This window comes from Dipodomys merriami, unplaced genomic scaffold, assembly GCF_024711535.1.
Source record: "Dipodomys merriami isolate MVZ:Mamm:240054 unplaced genomic scaffold, mDipMer1.0.p SCAF_26, whole genome shotgun sequence".
Taxonomy (NCBI): domain Eukaryota; kingdom Metazoa; phylum Chordata; class Mammalia; order Rodentia; family Heteromyidae; genus Dipodomys; species Dipodomys merriami.
Genome location: NW_027204048.1, coordinates 19,058,571 through 19,080,412, shown reverse-complemented (window position 1 = coordinate 19,080,412; position 21,842 = coordinate 19,058,571). Strand labels below are relative to the sequence as shown.

The 21,842-nt window shown below is 40.8% G+C and overlaps 1 protein-coding gene across 1 annotated transcript in view; it reads left to right on the top strand.

Moving 5' to 3' along the window:
* Positions 1–21,842, top strand: part of LOC138837019 (guanine nucleotide-binding protein G(q) subunit alpha) — a 244,541-nt gene that overhangs the window by 73,588 nt on the left and 149,111 nt on the right. Inside the window, exon 2 of the mRNA XM_070035791.1 lies at positions 19,156–19,340. Within this exon, the coding sequence (XP_069891892.1) occupies positions 19,156–19,340 (185 nt within the window). The remainder of the gene's footprint in view (positions 1–19,155; positions 19,341–21,842) is intronic.

Sequence of the window (21,842 nt, the reverse complement as noted above, 5' to 3'; positions counted from 1 at the left end):
TAAATTAAATACCCAGTGGCTATATGGTATTAGAATTTGAAACTAAGGAATATTTTATAAAAGCTAATCCTTAATTTAAAAGTTTCTGCAGTTTTAAAATTTTCATTTAACTACTGACCCAGTAATTTGAGAATAAAATATTAAACAGTATTTTCAATAAAGGCACAGATGGAAATTGCTATTATCTTTTTTTTTACTTATGCATCAGTATTTTTGGTATAGAAGGACCAAAAGTTGGGATGCACAAAGGAGATTTCTCATAAAACAAATATCTTCTGTACTGTTTCTATTTTCATTTTGGATTAGACCTAGTATGTGTGCACTAGTGTGTAGCTAGTTTGTGTGCATGCTAGGTAAGGGCTCAACCAAGAAGACAGATTTCTAGCTCCCAGTTTAAGCATTTTTAATTAACTACAGTAATGAACTGAACACATTTCTCACCTCAAATTATGGCACCATTAGGTAGATGTTCTCATTTTGTTCAGTGGAATAGAAAAATAGAAAACTACCTGCACCATAATTTCAGCCTCCCTGAGAAACTTCTTAGTTAGCAGGAAATTGGATTTTATCTTTTTTTTTTTTTTTTTTCCCACCAGAATATCTTAGGCAGGCACCCAAAAGAATGACTGCAAGAAGCAAAACTTCTCTATGATAGGAAGGCACCAGGTGACATTGGTAATCATATCATCCTATTGTCAACTGCATTGGGTTCCAAGGACAGAGTGAAAGGTGACAAAGTTTATATAGGAAACTTTGAAATGTAGACTTTCCATAAGATCATTCAGATCTTGTCGATCTGATAACCTAATGAGATAATCCTGCAGTGCTCTTTCCCACAAATGGAATATGGGAATCGGGAATCATAACGTAAGGCAGCTTCTAGGGCATGGAGTTCCTCTTTGTAGCCTTCGCTCCTTAAAGAAGCCTGTTGTCTGGCATCCATCCACAGGTGGGAAACCCTGCCACTGTTCTGTTTTATGGTATACTCGATTTATTGCTCCAGCGTAGTCCACCCACAGGTGGAATATCAATCCTGCCACTATTCTGATTGATGGTATACTTCATTTATTGCACAAAAGCCTAACCTGGTGATTAAGACATTTCCAGTTTCTGATAATTATTTTCTCCCATCCAGGAGAGAACTAGAACACTAGTTAACGGGTACTTTCATAGAAAGCAGTGTTTAGTTAAAAAGTGGCATCCATGCCATATCCCAGCTGGATGTGGAGACTCAAGCTTGGCTCTAATCCTAGCTACTTGAGAGGCAGAGATGCCTGCCAGGGCATAAAACTGTGTGAGACCCCATCTCAGTCAGTGGCTTTAAAGGTGGTGAGCCCCTGCAGTCTCAGGCTCCGGGAGTGGGAGAAGAGTGCAGTGTTTAGGCACAGCGGTCATTATCCTCAGTGATACCAGGAAGCGGAAATAGGATCAAAGCCCAGGCCAGCATGACCCTAATAGGAGCGCTTACCTCGAAAATAACCAGTGCAGAAAGGAACACGTGGTGGAATGCATGCTGAGCAAGTCCAAGTCCTCCCCCATGCATCCCTTCCTCCCCCTGGGAGAGCTGGTGGCTCATGCTGATAATCCCAGCTACTCGTGGGGCTGACATCTGGAGGAATCGGAGTTTGAGGCCAGCCCAGAACGTTTCAGATCTAGTCTCCATCTTCAAAATAACCAGCTGAAACCAGGGTTAGAAACTTGACTCAAGTGGTCGGGTGCCAACCTTGCAAGACAGCAGATAATAGGATTTCAGCAGATGGGCAGTAGTCTGTAGAGCGGGGTCTAGGCTGGAGCTGTGTGCTCAGTGGGGGAGGCTGGCTCTAGAGCAAGTAGCTGCTGGCAGGTGTGAAAGTGCGTGTTTGGCTACATTTTTCTGCATCAGGTAGTGACCGCCATGTAGCGTGGAAGCAGGGGGAGATGGAGCTAGAAGAAGCCAGGAAGAAGCAGGGAAGCTTAATCTACTGCAGAGAGAGAAAAAGGGAGAGAGGAGAGAGAATCCCCCCCAAATGGGAAATTCCCTTGGTTAAGGGATTGAGATTGGCGATGAGTTTAGTGCTGACCAGCTCAAAGATTGAGGTTAATGGAACCATTTCTAATTGCATACAGAGTTTTAGGAAGAGGACCTGGTGAGAACATTACAGTACAGAGTTTAAACCAGCTATGATGAGTTTTTTTTTAATTAGGGGAGAGTCAGGGTAAAATGGAAGGTACATCTGTAAGGAATAAAGTACAGGAAGAGGCAACGGGACAGAGGGAGTTGTTTTACACCAGATGGGGTACAGCTTGGCTCCGTGAATCTGGAATCTTTTCTGAGGGTAATTTCTTTCAAGGGCGTAAGAAAGCAGTTTGCAGAGAAATCAGGAGGGAATTGAAAATAGGATTCTGAATCAATGCAGAGCTTCATTTGAGTTTGAATATAAATAATGATATAGAATATTCTCCCTGCGTATGAGGAGAATTTGCATGCAAGCATTTTAATATTTTTCTTAAGAAGAAGAATGAAGCTTTCAGCCCTGATTGGCCTGGTACTGGTGCTGTATTGTTTCCTATAGACAGGAGCACTAGCTTTCCTTTCTTTCACTTTGTTTTGGTCAGTCATGGGGATGGGGCTTGAACTAAGGGCCTGGCCGCTGTCCCTGAACTCTTTCACTCAGGCACTTTGAGCCACACCACCACTTCTGGTTTTCTGGTGGTTAATTGGAGATAAAAGTTTCATAGACTTTCCTGCCCAGCCTAGCCTCCTGTCTCAGTCTCCTGAGTAACTAAGATTGCAGGTGTGAGCCACTGACACCTGGCTTATTTCCTTCACTTCTGTCAGTTTCCTAGACTTGTTGCTGGTGTTGAGAGAGTTTTTGGGGAGCCAGGGCTCTAGGCTTTTAGACTCCAGTGGCTATGGACTTACAGAGAGAGAGGTCTTGCTGACCTTGGCTCCTTCAATTCTAATTGGTTCTCTGCTGGGAAGTTCCTTCTGTTCCCAGGTACAGAAGCATTTCTAAGACCCCATCTTTCTAGAGAGTCTTAGAAAGTGAGTTCTGCTTTGGCTCTCACAGTGGAATTCTTCTTACAAGTCTACCTGCTCTTTCCCATTTCCACTCCTGGGAACTGAAGTCCTATCCTTGAACCTCTATAACCTGGCTGAAGTTATCTTGTCTTCACCTTTAGCACTCTGTCTGTTGCTTCATGACTTGGCACACACACCTGGGTCAGGAAGTAGTACATACTGCTTTTCAGGATCAGCTTTGGGTTGGAGCAAATTACTGAAACTCTGAGTATCTTTAACTGTGTTCTGGTTTAGTGCTATGAATTTGCTGTATGTCTGTTCTCACAAATTAATGGCTGATTCAGTAAGCATGATGAGAGTGATTTTGAACGCAGGCTTTTGAGTCTGTGAGATCCTCTCGGAGAGACTTCTGAACACCTGCAAGAGGTTTCTAGTGCACACTCCAAATGAGAGCATCCGAGCAGTTTCCTCCGATGGAACTGTGAGTGTGATCTGCCGTTCACAGCCGGGTTGCTCTGTGGCCTAATGTTCAGAGTTAGTTGCTAGAGGATTAATCATTTTAAAATGGATAACCATTCTCACAAGTACCAGGATGGCACTGGCTTAGGCTGTAACTATTACCTTGAAAGGTAACAAACAACTGATAGAGGCGGTCATCATTCCTTTTATTGTGTTTGGCCCACTTGAAAGAAAGACCCTGTGAGGCCTGAAGCAGCGGTGAATACTCCTTTTGGTTGAACCCTGTAGTCAACAGCTTCACTTCCCGATTCCTGCCCTCTCCTGTGAACCTCAGCCTCCCTTTCCAGGCTGGGGAGGGGGGTCAAAGGCCATTTCTGGCATTTGAGCACCCACAGCTTGTGTCCTGGGGTTTTGAGAGTGGGTTGAAGTTCTTCAGGTGGAAGATTCACAGGCAGCTGCTATCAGTATAAAATGGCTTGTCTTAAATATTGTCTATGTTCTGTTGCAGTGAGGTTCTCTGAAGGGTTTAGTTTATGTTGTTTGTTGGTCTTATGATACACACCTGTTCACCTATTTACAAATTATTTAAAACTGTAAATTTATACTTTAAAAAAATCAGAATAGGTACAAGAGATATTGCCATACTGAATATAGTGACAGTACTTAGCTTCTGTCTAATGCTTTCTTGTGCCAGATATGATCTATCATCTAGGTAGATTCACATGTGCTCATTTGTTTAATCATGCTGTGAGGCAGAACACTCTGTAAAAAAATTGTGTGTGTGCGTGTGTGCTAGTACTGGAGCTTGAACTTAGGACCTCAAACTTTCACTTGGCATTTTTGCTCATAGCTGACACTCCACCACTTGAGCCATACTTCTACTTCCAGCTTTTTGCTAGCTATTGGTGAAAAGACTGTTTGCTCAGGCAGTCTCCAGATTGCAGCTCCCTAAGTAGCTAGATCCTAAGTGTGAGGCACTGGGGCTGGGCTTGTATGTACCCCCTTTGTTTTGTTTTGGGCTGCGAAAGGCCCAGAGTGCTCCAAGGGCTTGCTGCTTGCAGTGCTGACATCGGACACCAGCATCTGTCCTGGAACTGAAAATCAGAGTGGGCGTTCTCAGGAATTTGAATATCCAGTTCAGTTTGAGAAGCATTGCTCTGATCCACTCTGCTCTTTACCCCTGACCATCTCTGTGTATGTAAGTGGCTCAGGGAAAAGGGCTGGGCAGCAAGGGCCTTCAAACAACTGTAGCCCATACAGTGACTGATCCTCGCTGCTTCTCCTGACACTAGGCAAGCAGGTAGAACTCCCAGACACTTCACACATTTTTCTCAGACTTCCTCATGTTGAATGCATTGGTTTTATGCATGCATGCACGCACGCACGCGGACACACACACACACACGGCCATATATACACATATGGCTTGCTTTTTGGTGGAAATAGCACTGACAAGCTGGCCCTGGCCCTTCTTTTCGGTCCAGTAAATAAATACCTTTCTCATTACATAAGTAATTATAATCCAAATGTAATCACACACTAGACATAGAAGGAACTGGCCTCAGGGGAGTTGGCCAACTTAAAGGACAAGAATAAGGGAGGCATTGCCAGGCCCTTGTGGGGGAAAAGAAATAGGAAGTATTTTAAAAAAAGGAAAAAGAAAAAGGTTGGAGACCTACAGGGGCGTGGCTGGTTTCCTGGGAGGAGCAGGGGGGGCCTGGAGAGCAGGGAGGCTGTGTTGTGAGTAGCTCCATTGACCATAACAGTGATAGAATTTTACTGTGCAGCAGTCACTGTTTCAGTGCATCTACAGACAGACCTTTGAGAGAGCCAGCGCCTTCCGCTGATGAGGAACCCCAGTGACATGGAGGTCTGGATGCCCAAGGCTACACCACTACCAGTTACGGGACTACAATTAGATAGTACTAAGGATCTCCTGGACAACTACTGCAAAAGCCATCATAGATACAGTGTTATTCCTCTGGAGAACAAAGAATGCAGTTAACACCAGTACAAAGCAGCACAGATTTTACTTGGTTCTGTTTTGTTCTGAGTATCTACTTCAAGAGGCTGATTTTCCCCAGCACTCACTGGTGCCTCCCCCTCCCCACCCCGTGTTGGGTCATGTGTCTGTGGTGTGTTGGTGCCCATTCATGAACTGTCTTTGATGAGGTTTCCTTTGTCAAGGTCTTGGGTGGTTTTTTTTTTTTTTTCTTCTTTTTGTAGGGAGGAAGACTTCTTGACATGTGGAATGTTAAAAAAAAGAGCATGATTCTAGAGACTGCTGGAAAAGAGATAGATTGTGCTCATTGTTAGTTCTTCAGTGCCTTGGTGTTGGTTTGATGTTGTTTGATGGTGTGTTCAGTTGAACAGTTTCTTTTGTTCACAAGTGGATTCCTGACAGTGAATAGTTCGTTCACATTGAAATTCCTAGGACCTCTTTTTCTGGACACATCAAGATTTTATACAGCGTTTCCATTTTCTTTGGTTTCTGTGATTTCTCTCTTCTTGTGGGATCAGCCAACAGCAGGTTGTTATTCCGTAGTCAGTGATGTCACCACCTGAACACTTGGTCCTTTCGCCTCGGAATCAGCCAGCTTTCTTTTTAATAAGTTGTTCTGTGAACTGCTGAGGGATGACTCGTGGGTCCACTGTCTTCGCCGGCGGCTCTAAGGCGTACCAGCATGTTCTGTTGGACTGGGAGATGCACACAGTTCAGGCTGTGTGGTAACTGTGTAAAGAGTGGGAAAATGAGTTAGAGGATATATGCTCTGGCAGGTCCTTAAGGTCAGCAGACCTCAGGTTCCTCATTTGTACATGAGTCTTTAGATGAGGCCTTTACAGATTTCTTGGATGAAGTCTAAAGTTCATGTACTTATGGAAAATTTCCCATTAAATTTTTGGCTGTCTTTGTGTTAATAGGTTTTAACACTCCTATAAATTTAACGATATTACCCATTTTTCCCATTTACAGTTTATTAATAGTTTTAATGAATTGTGAATGACAGTTTAATTAGATCATCCGTATATAATTAGGACAACCATTCCCCCACCCCACCCCCTCACCCCATAAGAGGATTTGTTTTTCATTGTCAAGTATGCAGCTTAACCTCTAACCTAGGTAATTAAGCATTTTACAAAGTAGGGAATCTTTTTCTGTCTTCCTAATAAACACTTTCCTGAAAAGCTTCACAAACGAAATAGAGAGGACAATTGTAGCGTAGGTTTTGCATGTAACCATGACCCAGACAGATGTGACCTCAGGCAGCAAATGAAATTTAGTGGTAACAAAGCAGTGTGGAATTTCAGAAAATCTGTTTTCTGTTTACTACTTACTTTCTTTTCGAATAAAGCAATTTTACAGCCTCTTCATACCTGTTTTGAGGGTAAATTTGCAAAGTTGGTAAATGGACTTGCATTAAAGAGTTCTTACGTCTTTTGTGACAAAGGTACCACGTTAACCATGTCATAGAAAATCTGCTTTATCTAATGGATAGTCTCCAGTTCATAGCTCACAAACCAGTTTGCATTTGGCTCTGCAGTGTATTTTTGTACTTACATTTGAGTATGGGTGTGTCTGATATTCTGGGAATTTACAATATTTAAAACAAATAAGGAAGTCTCACTGTGAAGACAGACTGAGAAGGATCTGGAAAGCTGACAGACCTTTGTCTTTCTCCAGCTGCCTTTCTCAATTCCAGATGCTAGGCTGATCTCCCGTACATTCTGAGACAAAGTAGGACTCCCTAAGATGGCCCACCCCCTTTTCCTTTGCCATCTTTTGAAAAACATCTTTTAATGTCCTAGCACATAACTGGATTACAATATACAATCATGAGACTTTGCCTATTCAAGGGTTCATATAAACCCATCACCAGCAGTCTCAGCCGCTTTAAGGAAGCAGTGTGTCCTCTTAAGCCATTGCTTACTTGGCTGCACTTTACAGCTGATCTCATACTGGACAAGCTAGGCTGGTGTCAGATTTGCTGGCCAGAATTCTGTGTTATGTGTGACTGACATTGAAGCAGTGCTTCAGGGGAAGGTAGCAGGCATGGGCTGGAGTTATTGGAGGGGACCCGTGATTCTTGGTTTGTTCTTGGACATTTTCCTCACAGGTCTAAGGATGGGTGATAGGGGCAGGGGAAAGACAGGGATGGTTTCAAGTTAGTGGGGGAATGTGGAGTGAGGTATCCTGATGGTGAATGGATGACTCACTCAGTGCCTTTGAAGAGCAGGCTTTGTAACAACCTGCATCTTTGGCTCACAGCTCCGTTTAACAGCCTCCATTGGTGGTGTATGGGCTTTGCTTGGTGGAGCCAGACGACTTTGTGTGGAAGAAGACTGTGATCCCAGTAAAGGATAAAATTATGAGATACTATTAGTATGGACTTGGACTTCTGTATATATGATCAGTAGGTTCTGAACAGGTGTCTTTTGTGTGTGTTTGCTCCTTTCATATATGGTAGACACACTATTACATGTTCTTCTAAAGCATTATTCTAGATTAAGAGATTAGTCATTCTCATGATAAGTTTATTTTTTAATTTTATTTTTGATTTATGTAGTAGGGAAAAGATACTCTTGTATGAGTATGTGTACCAGACATTTCTATAATCTTGGAAAGAAAAGATACCTGAGTTTCTTGAATCTGATTTTTACTGCAGATAGGGGGAAATTAAGGTCCTAATTATTTCTGGCTACTCAAAGTCAGATTTCATTTTTTTTTAAATTTTAGGCATTTTTTAGATGGGGTCTCACTGTGTGCTAACCTGGAATTGGAGGAGGCCTCGCCCAGTCTTGGCCTCCGGCTCTGGGCCTTCTGCCTCAGTGTGCTTGGTGCTGGAATAGCGGGTGCACTGCCACCGTGGGCTCAGAGACAGAATATTTTAATGGCAGAAAAGAGACTAGCATTCCAAGGTGCCCTCCTCCCCCCTGCTCGTTATAACATGCCTTGCTACATTTGATCAGTATGATGCATCATTTTTTACTTTTGGCAAGGCACATTGAGAGCATATGAAGGCATACCTCTGTTACTCTTTTGTGGTTTGTTGCTTGGCTTTGAAATTTTAAGATTTTCAGCCTCAAATTTGTCCCAAAGGAAAGTTTTTTCCTTGGTCTTATGGGTTAGAAAATCTTCAAGTCTATGTTTACTTGAGAGCTTTTGAGGTCAGAAAGCGGTTCTACAATGTTAAATGCATTCCCTTTGAGGTAATTAGTTTATGTGTTAACTGAAATGTCCACACATAATAGTTTTACTCTTTCTATTCATATCCATGAGTTTCAGGGTTACCCCTTGCCCCCCCCCTAGTTTCTCTCTTGGTGGTGCTGGAATCAGACCTCAGCGCCTCACAGGGGCCTCATTTGAGCCCTGGCCTCCTCTCCTTTTTCCGTTAGGTTATTTTCAGTAGAGTCTTGTTCCTGTTTTTTGTCTGGACTGAGATCCTCCTACCTAGGCTATCTGTGTCTCCACCGTGCTGGAATTAAACATGCACCACCATTACCAGGCTTATTTGTTGATAGGGAACCCTCCTAAGATTTTTTTGCCTAGCTGCCTTGAACTGAGGTTTTCTTGATATCTACCTTCTGAGTTAGCTGGGATTATAGCTATGTACTTGTTGGGCTAGACACATTCAGTATCTTTAATCAGTGTGAGTTAGCCCTTTTCATTGATAGGGTAAAACTGAAGACATTGAAACTGAGGTAAATTGAATCCTTCATAGTCATATAACCAAGCAGCTAGTGATTGGGCCAGATATAACAGATTCTGGGATTTGTAAGAATTGTTAAACTTATTTTTTTTTTTTTTTTTTACAAATGTTCATTAGAAATTCGTAGAATACAACCCAAGAGCAGTTAGTGAACACATACTGGAAAATTTATTTCCAAATGTTTTTATATTTTTGGAAGTTTTGTGTATTTTGATGGGAGGAGTAAGTTTAGTAAAGTAACTATCAATTAGTCAGTTCTTTGAATCTCTACTCTATTCTAGGTCTTGAAGCCAAGGACTGAATATTGTATTCCATGGAGATTCACTCCCTTCTTTGGCAAGTTTTTGGCAAACTTTTTGGCAAGTTTCCAGCAAACCTATTGGGAATTCTTTATTGTTTTTCCTTGTGGTTACAGTATGGACTAATCATGTATGGGCTACAGTTTGAATACAGTCTACTAGTTCATTTTATGCCGTGTCTGGTCAACTCATGTTCAAATGAAGCGTGGGGCTTATGAGGTTAGAGTGATGAAAGTTAACAGGTGTGCTAATGGCCCACCATTTTAATATGCTCATAACAGAGTCTGTCTTTATAGAATACTAACCACGTTTGGAGATTTTTCATATCTTATAAAATAAACCTTTGCAGTGTTTTTTGTTGGTACACGTGGCTTTTTTTTATTTAATTTTATTGTCAAGGTGATGTACAGAGGGGTTACAGTTACGTAAGTAAGGTAGTGAGTACATTTCTTGTCGAACAGTGTTACCTCCCTTGTTTTTCTCCCAGTTTCCCCCCCCCCATAGCCCGCCCCCCCCCCCCAGTTGTAAGGTTCATTTCTAACGTCTGTGAGTATTGCTGTCTTTTGAAGTATTGTTCACATTTTTCAATGCATAGTTTATCCCTATCTATTTATATATATTAATATATATGAATATAAATATATGTATGTATACATATATGTATACATGCATACACACTTTTGTCTAGGATTATCATGATAGACATACTATTCTAGCATAATTTATAACAGTATCCCTTGATCCAAAATTATCTTTCAGGAATGAGTTTCATAATTATTCTGAAGTCTATACTTGCTGTCTATGCCAGCATATCATAGACATAAAGTAATCCAATCTGAATTCCTTCCTTAAATTTTTGTTTGTTTTTTTTTTTAGTCCTGGGGATCTTGTGCTCAAGTCTAGCGCTCTACCACTTGAGCCACAGCTCCAATTCTGGCTTTTTCTGAGTAGTTTATTGGAGAAGAGTCTCATGGACTTTTCTGCCTGGTCTGGCTTTGAACTGTGACCCTCAGATCTCAGCCTCCTAAGTAGCTAGGATTACAGGTGTTATTATTACAGCTGTATTATTACAGCCAAATCCCTTCAATTTGGTTTTTAAGAAGTGTGTGTGTGTGTGTGTGTGTGTGTGTGTGTGTGTGTGTGTGTGTGGTTTCAAGCATACCATCATGTCTTGTATTCTTTGAATTAAATTAGTTGTTATTTTATTGTGACAAGCTCTCTTACTATGTAGCCCAGGCTTGCTTTGAACTTGAAATCCTCCTACCTCAGCCTTCTGAGTTCTCAAGTGGTACAGTGTCCCAGAGTGGTAGAATGTTAGCCTTGAGTAAAAAGTTGCTTAGGTACAGCACTAGGGCCCATAGTCAAGGCCTAGGACTAGCGAAAGGAAGAAAGGAAGGAAAGGAAGGGAGGGAGGGATGGGGGGTAGGGAGGGAGGGAGGGAGGGAAAAGAAAATGTGGCTTATCAGCCTCACTCACACTCGACTATCTTTCTTGGTCCTGACTTCCCAGTCTCGCATGATGGACCTGTGATGTTTTTGTACAGTCTTCTTCCTCTACCACTTACCTGCTCAGTCTTTTCAGCATTTCCTTTCTTATTGCCTATTATCTTTTTTTTTTTTTTTTTTTTGTCAGTCATGGGGCCTGAACTCTGGGCTATCCCTCAGCTCTTTAGCTCAAGGCGAGTGCTCTACCACTTGAGCCACAGCACTTCCAGCTCTATCTGCTTATGTGGTTCTGAGGAATCGAACCCAGGGTCTCATGCATGCGAGGCAAGCGCTCTACCACTGAGCCACCTTCCCAGCCCTTATTGGCTATTTTCACCATACAAATTCAGGCTGTACCTCCTGCCTGTACCATTGCCAGAGTTTTCTTTGGTCTCATGTCTTTGTTCTGTGTCCCCCTTATAAAACTTAACCATTTATTCATGTCGCACGGTGTACTCCACAGCTGACCTCACACTTTGGTTCTCCTGCCTCAGCTTCCTGAGAGCAGTGTTTAAGAAAAATAAATGCTGGGCACTGTGGCACATACCTGTAATTACAGCTATTTGAGAGACAAATAGAATGATCATGGTAGAGGCCAGACAAGAAGTTGTCTGAAAAACTAAAGAGTGTGGCTCAAGTGATAGAGTACTTGCCTAGCAAACATGAGGACCTATGTTCAACCACCAGAAAAAGGAATTTTCAATATTTGTTTGTGAATTATCCAGAATACTGTACTAGTCTTTCCATTTAGTATGTGATGCATTACCAAACTATTAAAAAAATTGATGGTGAATATACTTAAGATAAGCAAGTCAGATCAGCTATAGATTTTTGGTTTTTTGTTTGTTTTTTTGTTGGTTGTGGGACTTGAACTCTAGGTCTGATCACTGTCCCTGAGCTCTTCAACTCAAGGTGAGTGCTCTACCACTTGAGCCACAGTGCCACTTCCGATTTTCTGAGTGGCTTATTGGAGATAAGAGTCTCAGGGACTTTCCTGCCGGGGCTGGCTTTGAATGGGGGCTGACTTTGAATGGGGGCTGACTTTGAATGGGGGCTGACTTTGAATGGGGGCTGACTTTGAATCGTGGTCCTCAGATCTCAGCCTTTCCTCCCCCACACTCGTAATTAACTTTTACAAATGGTAGGAAACATCACTTAGCAAGATCTGGAATATTTCAGTTTTAAATTTTTAAAAATTAAAAATATTTTATGTTCAGTTGATAATCTATGTGATACATACTGTGCTTTAATAATTTTCCCATATTCTTGGCTATGAAACTTTTCAGGAGAAAAAGGTGTATCTTTTTCCTTCCCAAACCATCTTATTTACACAGACTCAAGTGTTATCTTGATGTATTATTAGGTAGCCTAGTAATCAAAATTCAGATTTGAATATACACACTACCATAACTCAAACCATATTTGTTGCTCTGTCCCAAGAGCCATAATATAATATAATATCCTGGGATATTATGTTTTTTTCCCCCTTCAGGCCCTGGGACTGTCCCTGAGCTTTTTTACTGAAGGCTAGTGATCTACTACTTGAGCCACAGTTCCACTTCTGGCTTTTTGGTGGTTAATTGGAGCTAAGAGTCTCATGGACTTTTCTGCTTATGCTAGCTTTGAACTGCTACCCTCAGATCTCAGCCAGCTTAGTAGCTAGGATTTCAGACTTAGGCCATGGCACCTGAGACTAACTTTTTGTTCACGGATTAATGCTACCAGTTCTGCAGCAATGGGAGAAGCTCAATTTCAATTAAGACAATGATTAGCTTTACTTCCCTTTTTAATCAGTCAAAAGATTGGAAGTCATCATTGGTGGAAGCCTTACTGAAAACACTTAAGAAAAATGCACCAATGCCAGGAGCCGGTGGCTCATGCCTGTAATCCTAGCTACTCAAGAGGCTGAGATCTGAGGATCACGGTTCAAAGCCAGCCTGGGCAGGAAAGTCTGTGAGACTTATCTCCAATTAACCACTAGAAAACCAAAGTGGCACTGTGGCTCAAGTGGTAGAGCGCTCGCCTTGAACTGAGGGAGCTGAGGGACAGCGCCCAGGCCCAGAGTTCAAGCCCTATGACCAACAAGCAAACAAACAAAAAAAGCACCAGTGTACTCTCTTAAGTTCCCCGAGGATCAAATCTCATTCTCATAAAGTCATTTTTTATTTTTTCCTTGCTGTTTATGCATTTCTAGATGTGATATTTCTGAGTGAAGTGTTCTTTGTGCTGGAGGAAGACATTTCCACATGTAGCTTGTTTAAGATTTGGATACAAGGCCCTTCTTACTTAGGTTGTCCATGGCAATTTCTGGGGGAAAAAAACTGAATGAGAAAATTCTTCTCTGGTACCATTCTGTTTCATATGTGTTATTGTCACCGATCAGCATGCAAGAGAGACACACGGCCATCAGGCAAAATAAATTACAGGACGGAATTTAAATTGGTGAAACAAATTGTAGGGCATCTTTTAAAATTGGCTGGTGAAATTGTCTTGATATCAGTTGGTGGTGCCAGATGTTGCTCATCTCTTCTGGGGAGTATACAAGAGTGCCCACAAAGATTCACCGCACTGCTTTGGAGTAATTGAAATGGAACACTAATATCCTGTCTTCAAAGTTCTCTGGGCCCTCGGTACAAAAGGATTACTTCTTCCCTGAAAAGGCGTAACAGCATACACACACACACACACACACACACACACACACACACACACACACACACACACACACACACACACACACACACACACACACACACACACACACACACACACACACACACACACACACACACACACACACACACACACACACACACACACACACACACACACACACACACACACACTGGAACACTAATATCCTGTCTTCAAAGTTCTCTGGGCCCTCGGTACAAAAGGATTACTTCTTCCCTGAAAAGGCGTAACAGCATACACACACACACACACACACACACACACACACACACACACACACACACACACACACACACACACACACACACACACACACACACACACACACACACACACACACACACACACACGGAAAGGGAGGGAGAGAGAGAAATAACCTGAATCGTAAAAAGCTAGGGGAAATGAGAATCCAGATGATTTTTAACACATCCTAAATTTTGTCACTTGGTATCTTTATGTGCTCCAAGTAATAACTTGTTTATGATGTTATTGCTAATAATACTTAGGCTGCTAGTACAATTTCAGAACTACTTACTGTCTTTGGTCAACATTTCTTCTGGAGAGAATGTCAAAACATAAACGATACATGAAATTATGCACACACATGTATAGTCTAACCATACTTTTTCTTTCTCTTCTGCCCTTTCCTTCATTTGTTTTGTGCTGATACTGGCATTTGAACTCAGATCCTCTTGCTTGGCTTTGTGGCTGATACTTCAGTTGAACCTCTGATTAATTAATTAATTAATTAATTAATTAATTAATTAATTAATTAATTGGTTAATACAAGATAATAATCTCAAAAATTTGTATGCCCAAGCTGGCTTTTAACCTCAATCCTCAGATCTGTTTTTCTTGAGTAGCTAGGATTCTAGGCATTAGACATAGCTCCTAGAGCTCTTTTTCATTCTTTAGATAAAAGGAAAGAAACTTTTCTCAAAGTTTAGCTCTTTTTTTTTTTTTTTTTGTCTAGCTATGTAGCTTAGTATGGCCTTGTATTCATGATCTTCCTTCCTGTCCCTCTTAGTAAGTGTTGGTATTACAGGTATATACCACTGTGCCTGGCTTATTTCATTTTCATTTTAATTGAATCTCACATGCCAATGAATAATGCACTTCTAAAAGACCTGATTAAATTTCCATAGGAAATTTAGCAGCCTTTGTTTTCCATAATGGGTTATATCTTCCAGATTCTTTTTATAACCTTGTACCTACAAATAGACTTGAGTCATACACAAGTCCTTCCTATGATTCTTGGTGTCATTGTTTGAAATTTTGGGGGCTCAAAAGAACACAACTACCTTCTGCCATCTGAGCACCCATATGTTTTGTGAGATACCTCAGATAATTGCTTCTATAAATTGGCTCAGAAGCTAATATTTACACAAGCTCAAAGTGAAGAACCACATAGTTATGGAAGAAAAGTCACGTAATTTTTAGTCAGTTCATATGAATTAATATTTGAGTAGGCAGTAAATAATGAATGAAAGGTTTCTTACCGCATGAGAAATATAACTGATGGAGTTTTCGGTTACATAGCAATGTACAGAGAAGGAAAATCACTATCTGCAGTCTGAAAGTTGGAGAGCATCCTTGAGGTTGTGACCCAGATCTGTTCACTTAGCTCTGAGAAGCCGTGTGAACCAGGCTGCTCCGGCTGCTGCACATCCTGTGTGCACACCTGCCTGTGGATGTTACGGGGCGTGGGAGCATGGGAGGTATGGTGGAAAAGGCTATTCCGATTGGCTCCAGCCCCCTTCTGTGCTTACAAATGCAATTGGCTATTTTGGGGGGAGGGCCACATGAGTCGTTCTATCCTGGGGACGTTTGTAATGAGAACTATAGTGTTTTTCCAAAGTGTTTCTCGTCATTTTCCACCCACTGCATTTAAAAAGCATTCCGTTTATGTGTAACCTAAAAAATCTGAATTGCATGCATTCATTTTTTTTTAATTATCTGTAAAAAAAATCAATGTTAAGTTCTGTGGGTGGGTATTTAGTCTGGAGGGTTCCTTTTTCTTAAAATATAGTTGTTATTGTGACTTGATATTTTATGATATCTTCATGCATTCCAAATAATGTTGTAAAGTCCCAGTTTTATCTAAAGAAGTGTGTAAATTGCAATGGTGCCACTTTATAAATAAATGTGTGTGCATGTAACTTAGAGACTAAAACCCATGATTTCTATAACTAAGGATATTTATCTCAGAGGAAGTGAAATTATAACCATGGCATGACTCATCCATTAGCATAAGGAGCTCAGTCTTGGGCATGTCCTTGTCTTTGTTTAAGAATGTAGGTCATATATCACATCCTGTAGGTCATGAGTATCTTCTGCATCAATGCTTTGAATTTTAAGGGCACATAGGAAGGGCTTTTTGTTGAAATGAATACTGAGTCTACTCTTTACCCCCAAACTCTTTTTAGCCTTCTCTAATCAAGAATGCAGGACCTCCTTCAAGTTATCCAGGCCAGAAACTGGGGTATCTCTCCAATTCCATTTCCGCACCTTAACCAACACCTTACCTATCTCTAATCTAGAGTATGTCTCTTCTCTATCCTGCCGCCATCCTGTTCTAAATTACCATTGTCTTTTTTTTGGATTATTGGAATACTCTTCTAACTTATCTCTATTACCTGTTTCTTCTTGAGTGTAAATCACACCACAGCATTTTTAAGGTTAACTTTCCAGAGCTGTCTGTCACACTTAGAATGAAATCTGACCTTGTTTTCCAAACTCCAGGGCTCTGTGTGAGTGGCTCCGGTCTCTACGGCTATTGCCTCTGATTTTACTTCTCACCTACCCACCACCTGCCATGCCTTCCTTGGCTGCACTGGCTCTCCTGTTGCATCTCTAACCTTCTCAAGTGCCTTCCCACTTCAGTCTCCATGGGCTGGAATGCTGTTTCTAATGGTCTTGTGCCTGGATCTTGAATATTCAGATATTAGCTTCAGTGCACCTTCTTTAGAAAGGTTTTTCCTGGTCTCTGAAGTTACAGCAGTAGTCAGGCTATTATTTACTTGTTTCATGCATGGTACCCATTGCCATTATGTAGTTCTAGAAGCAGAGGTACTTGAATTTTCATTCAGCACCAGGAGACTTGGGTTTTATCTGTTCTTTAGCTGAAGGTGCGGGCCATCTAAGATGGCAGGGTAGAGACACTTGGTCTCAGATTTGGCATTCATTGAGGAAATTCATTGATGGCTTGATACTATTTCCCAGTACGGTCATGAAAGACTCCTAACATGATGAAATGACCGTGTTCAGTGTGCATCTTAAATACTAGGGTTTCTAACATTTTCTGGCAGTCCTTCTTCTTCTTTGGAACCTAAAGAAAAGTGGAAGTGGTATGAACCTTCTTTAGCTTGTGAGAGGTCCTAAGAAGATCTACTTTTTACCTTTCTTTTAGGGTCAAGAGAATGAACCAGGAGTTCCTGGTAGATTCAGTCATTAGTTCCCAGGGCATTAGTATGAAAATGAAGGAACGGAGGTGACAGTAGTAGTTGACATTTTCAGGGTATCAAGAATTGCTTGTGCCTCGTGAGTTGTCTGTGCCAGCCCTTTTGAGAAGACAGTAGCCAAGACAGTTCAGATGCAGGAGAAGAACCAACGAGTCCACGATTGTTTTCAGTAAGAAACATCACTTCTTTCCATTAGGAAGATAATGGATAATTGGATTGAAAGTCATTTTTCACAGAGCTGTTTGCAGATTATAACATGCCAATAGGCAGATCTGTCAGTATAAACGTGTAGGTGCTTCATGTGAATTGGATATTTAAGTATGATTCTATGGCAGACCCTCTCTGTGGGAGTTCTGTTGTATTGAAAAGATCTTGGCAAAGGAAGCCTGAAATTGAATGTCAGATTGTGTGAAAGTGTGTTTATGTGTTTGTGTGTGTATGAGTGTTTAATATGTTTTCTAACAGTTTAAAAAGAAATGCCCCATGACAGGCAAAAACATACATACACACACATACACAGAACACAAAACAAATCACTATAGCTTTATTTCTGCTGGAGATGCTACCTCTCAAACATTTTAGGTGTTTTTCTGGTATTCATAGATGGGGTTATAAAACATTCATTTAAAACTCCTGTCTTCAGATTAATCTTATTAAAGCAGGCTACAGCATTCACATTTCCATGTTGCATTAATATTTGAAGGAATTCCAGATTATCCTATTAAAAAGCCAGAGGAAAATTATAGAAGATTTACTTGCTATATGATACTGGGATTAGGAGCCAGCCTTCCTTGTGACTGTCTGAGGGCCTCTGTTTACCAAGCCATCTGCAGTCATTTAAGTGAAAACTGCAGCTCTTACTTGAATTGTTAGTGATTGTTTATAAAGATAGTAATGAAATCCAACCATCAGAAAAACAAAATGAAGTTAGGACAGATGTTGTATTTCTAGCTTTTGATTCTCTCTCCTTTTCCTTCTTCCTTTCTTCTTTTCTCCCAGCCTTGTAGGGAGAAAAGGAAGACCATTTTTCATTTTTCATTTTTTCTTCCATTGTCAACATTTAACTTGGCATTTTTATTTTCTTCATATTGTTGGGGAAAGGCAAAAGCATTTGTTTCAGCAATCATAAGGAAATTTGAAAGGGAATGAGAAAGAACAGCGAAAAGGCCAGTTCCATTTAGAAAAATGAGTTTAGATATGTAGTTTTAGATTGTAGAAGAAATGTGTTTAATGACATTCAGTGAAATGATCTTGTTTCTTCATCTTCTAATTGGCAACGATAGCTCTTGTTAGGAACTATCTTCAGGCCATGGTAACAGAAGGAATACTGACAATGGGAAAAAGGAGACAGAATTGAAGAAAAAAATGTTAACAACAATACATTTTTGTGTTGTGTTATTACTCATGGTCAGAGGAAAGCGTCTCGAGCTCTCCTAATCTGGTTATTCTTTGGAATAATTTAACTAGGGCCCCATAGAAATAACTACAATGGATGCCTGCTGTCTAGAAAGATGGCTTTTGTTCTTGTTTTATCCGAATACTGTGCTTTTCTTATCTTATTTCAAAACTAGAGAAAATACCTAGAAATTCTTTTGTCCCTCTCCCCCGCTCCCTTGTATCTCTCTGAGTAGCATCTGTGTTAAGTGTGTTGTCATTTCCAAATCCAAACCAAGCAATCCAGAGTCCTGGAAATATTTCAAGCATTGCCTTGAGAAAGGGCTGCATCAAGTTTGTATTATTTTCAAAAGATGCTGTTGCTAATGTTTCTTACAAAATACAAGGTTCCAAATCACTGTCAGAGTTGCATGGTGAGTGGCTTCCAAGTTAGTTACAAGGTTTTGTCTTGTTGGTGGTGGTTTTTTTTAAGCTCACCTGCCTTTGAAACAGACTCTTGGTCATCTAGTTTTGCCAAGTGACATTTCCATTTGCAGTGATTCAGCTCTTGTCGGGCCTTTTGGGAACATCAGGTCTAAGCTGCTGTCCAGGGTGGGTATCTGGGAGACTAGGAAAGTGCTGTGATCTGATGTGCCGCTGTTGTCTGTATTTCAGGGACAGGAGAGAGTGGCAAGAGTACCTTTATCAAGCAGATGAGGATCATCCATGGGTCAGGATACTCGGATGAAGACAAAAGGGGCTTCACCAAACTGGTGTATCAGAACATCTTCACAGCCATGCAGGCCATGATCAGAGCCATGGACACCCTGAAGATCCCGTACAAGTACGAGCACAATAAGGTAGGCGGGACGCCCCGTGTAAACAGTTGGCAGAGCAGCCTGCAGTTATATGGCCATATGAGTACTCTCTCAACGTGTCTGGAATGCATAGTGGGTATTTGAAGTTTATTTCATTTCCTCATGAATAGATTTTTCAATGAACAAGCATAGGTTTATAAGAAACCCAAGTTATACCTATAAAAATTTGGAATTATGTTTTAGTGATGTCAATGGAAGACATAAGTGGATGTTAAATAATGAAAATACAGAGATTTAAAATTTAGAGGATATTGCATATTGTATTAAGAACATAGTTTCTAAAAACCAAACAAATTGGCCATAGTACACAAATTCAGAGCGCTCGCAGTCTTGTGCTTCATTGAAAGAGGAACATACCACCCCTCAGTCTGTTCTGTCTGGTTTAATTTTGAATTTCGTGACTTCCTTCAGTAGAGCCACAGGCTTCATTTTATGTCAGAATCATCCCATCTGTCACTTCCAATAACCCTTCCAACTTGTTTTGTTGCAGTTGTGTTAAAGTGTAATACAAGCTTATAAAGTCACTTGGGAAATTATTTGGGAAAAATAATCTAAATTTCTAGACTTTCAGAAAATAAGTAAACTCAGTTGATTTTATTCAACTATGAGTTGAAGTGGAAAACTACTATTTTCTATTTCATAATTGAAATAGAAAGCTACTCCTATCCCTCACCAAGTGGAATCAGAATTGTAATTGCTTGCTCCCATAGTATTGCAGCGATAAGGTACCAAACAAGGCTCGGGCATCTGAGTGACGGTGGTCTTCTGTTAGAATTTGTGTTGCTGGTGCTCTCCAAAAAGCTGGCTTGACAGCCATTTCTGAGGCCCACAGCCTGAGAGAAGGAAAAGCCTTCTTCCCTTTCCCTTGATCTGCATACAACCAATATACATTCCTCAGCAAGTTCAATCTTTGCTGCCTTAGGGCTTTGCAGTGTGAGTGCTGAGCTTGGTCGCATTTGTTGTCAAAATACTGCATTTATACCTGAAATCGTTTCTAGCACGTTTGTGCTCTCAATACTCATGTGTGTTTATGTGTGTGTACACACCTGCCAATCCTGGGGTTTGAACCCCGGGCCTGGGCACTTGTTCCTGAGCTTCTGTGTTTAAGGCTAGTGCACAGCTTCACTTCTCACTTTCTGGGTGATTAATTGTTAAGAGCCTCATGGACTTTCTGCCTGGGCTGGTTTTAAACCTTGATCCTGAGATCTCCCTTCTTCCCTCAGGCTGTGGGCCTCAGGATTCTGTCCTCAGAAGTCTGTGAGCCAGAATTCTTTGCTTGTGAACAACCTAAGCCAGTGAAAGCTAACTTTTAAGTAGGGAGAGAATTTATGAGAATATGAGTTCACCGAGGAGAGAACCGAGGAGAAGCTGAAGGACTGTCTCTTTGAAACCAGGTCTGTGAGAATATGAACTCTGACCAATTTCAATATCAGTCTTCTGTCATTCACTTAACAGTGAAGTTCCTGGGAAAAAGTGTATCCCGCCCAGAGTCTAGGCCAGCTAGCTCTTTAGACTGGGGCAGACGGAACAATGTGATTGACAGTCCCTGGGGAAAGTCTGGGTACACTTAATAGAAAGAGGGTAATGATGCTGGAATAAAACGCGAATCTCTAAGGCAAAAACACACCATTTATAACATAAAGTGACATGTGAATACTCTATAGAAGTAAGTATTCCACATTTACATAACATTGGTCCTACAATACCTTGTTTTATTCTAGGGCGAAGAAAATTAAAGGACGTGATTTATTAACAGTCATGTATGAAGTATATAACTGAGTTAGAACCCAAGCACTGAATTTCTGAGTAACCTTTATGTTGTCACATTTCTTACCTAAACCTCTTTTTTTTTTTTTTACACTCTTAGCCTAAATTTCATCATCTGTAGAATGGGGTAAATAAAAATAGGGTTGTTACCGGCTGTCTGGAGGTGGAGAGCTAAGGATTGCAATATGAAGGGAACCTGAGCAGGAAAGTCCATGTAACTCTTATCTCCAATTAACCACCAAAAATCTGGAAGTGGAGTTGTGGCTCAAATGGTAGAGTACTAGCATTGAGAGATAAAGCTTGCCTAGAGACACACACACACACACACACACACACACACACACGCACACGCACACGCACACGCACACCCAAAATCAGGGTGGTTTTAAGAGTTAAGTAGATAATACATGACAATATCTTATAAATGACTTTTAAAAGTTTGAAAGTTATCATAAGATGAATTGTCACCTTCCATCTTTATTAATAATAGAACAAAAAGAAAATAACTTAAAACTACATGACTGAATTTAAGAAGTATCTAAGGAAAACTTTCCTCAGAGGGGCAGTCATTGAAGTGGGATACCAGGGAAGGTAGGAAAAACTCCTTATCTGGATGTACTCAAAAATAGAATGTATTTTTAACATGTGAAATTCTTTAAAGCAATTTTGCTAAAATAAAGTAAGGGATAGATGAGACAGCTTCTGAAATCCTTTCCA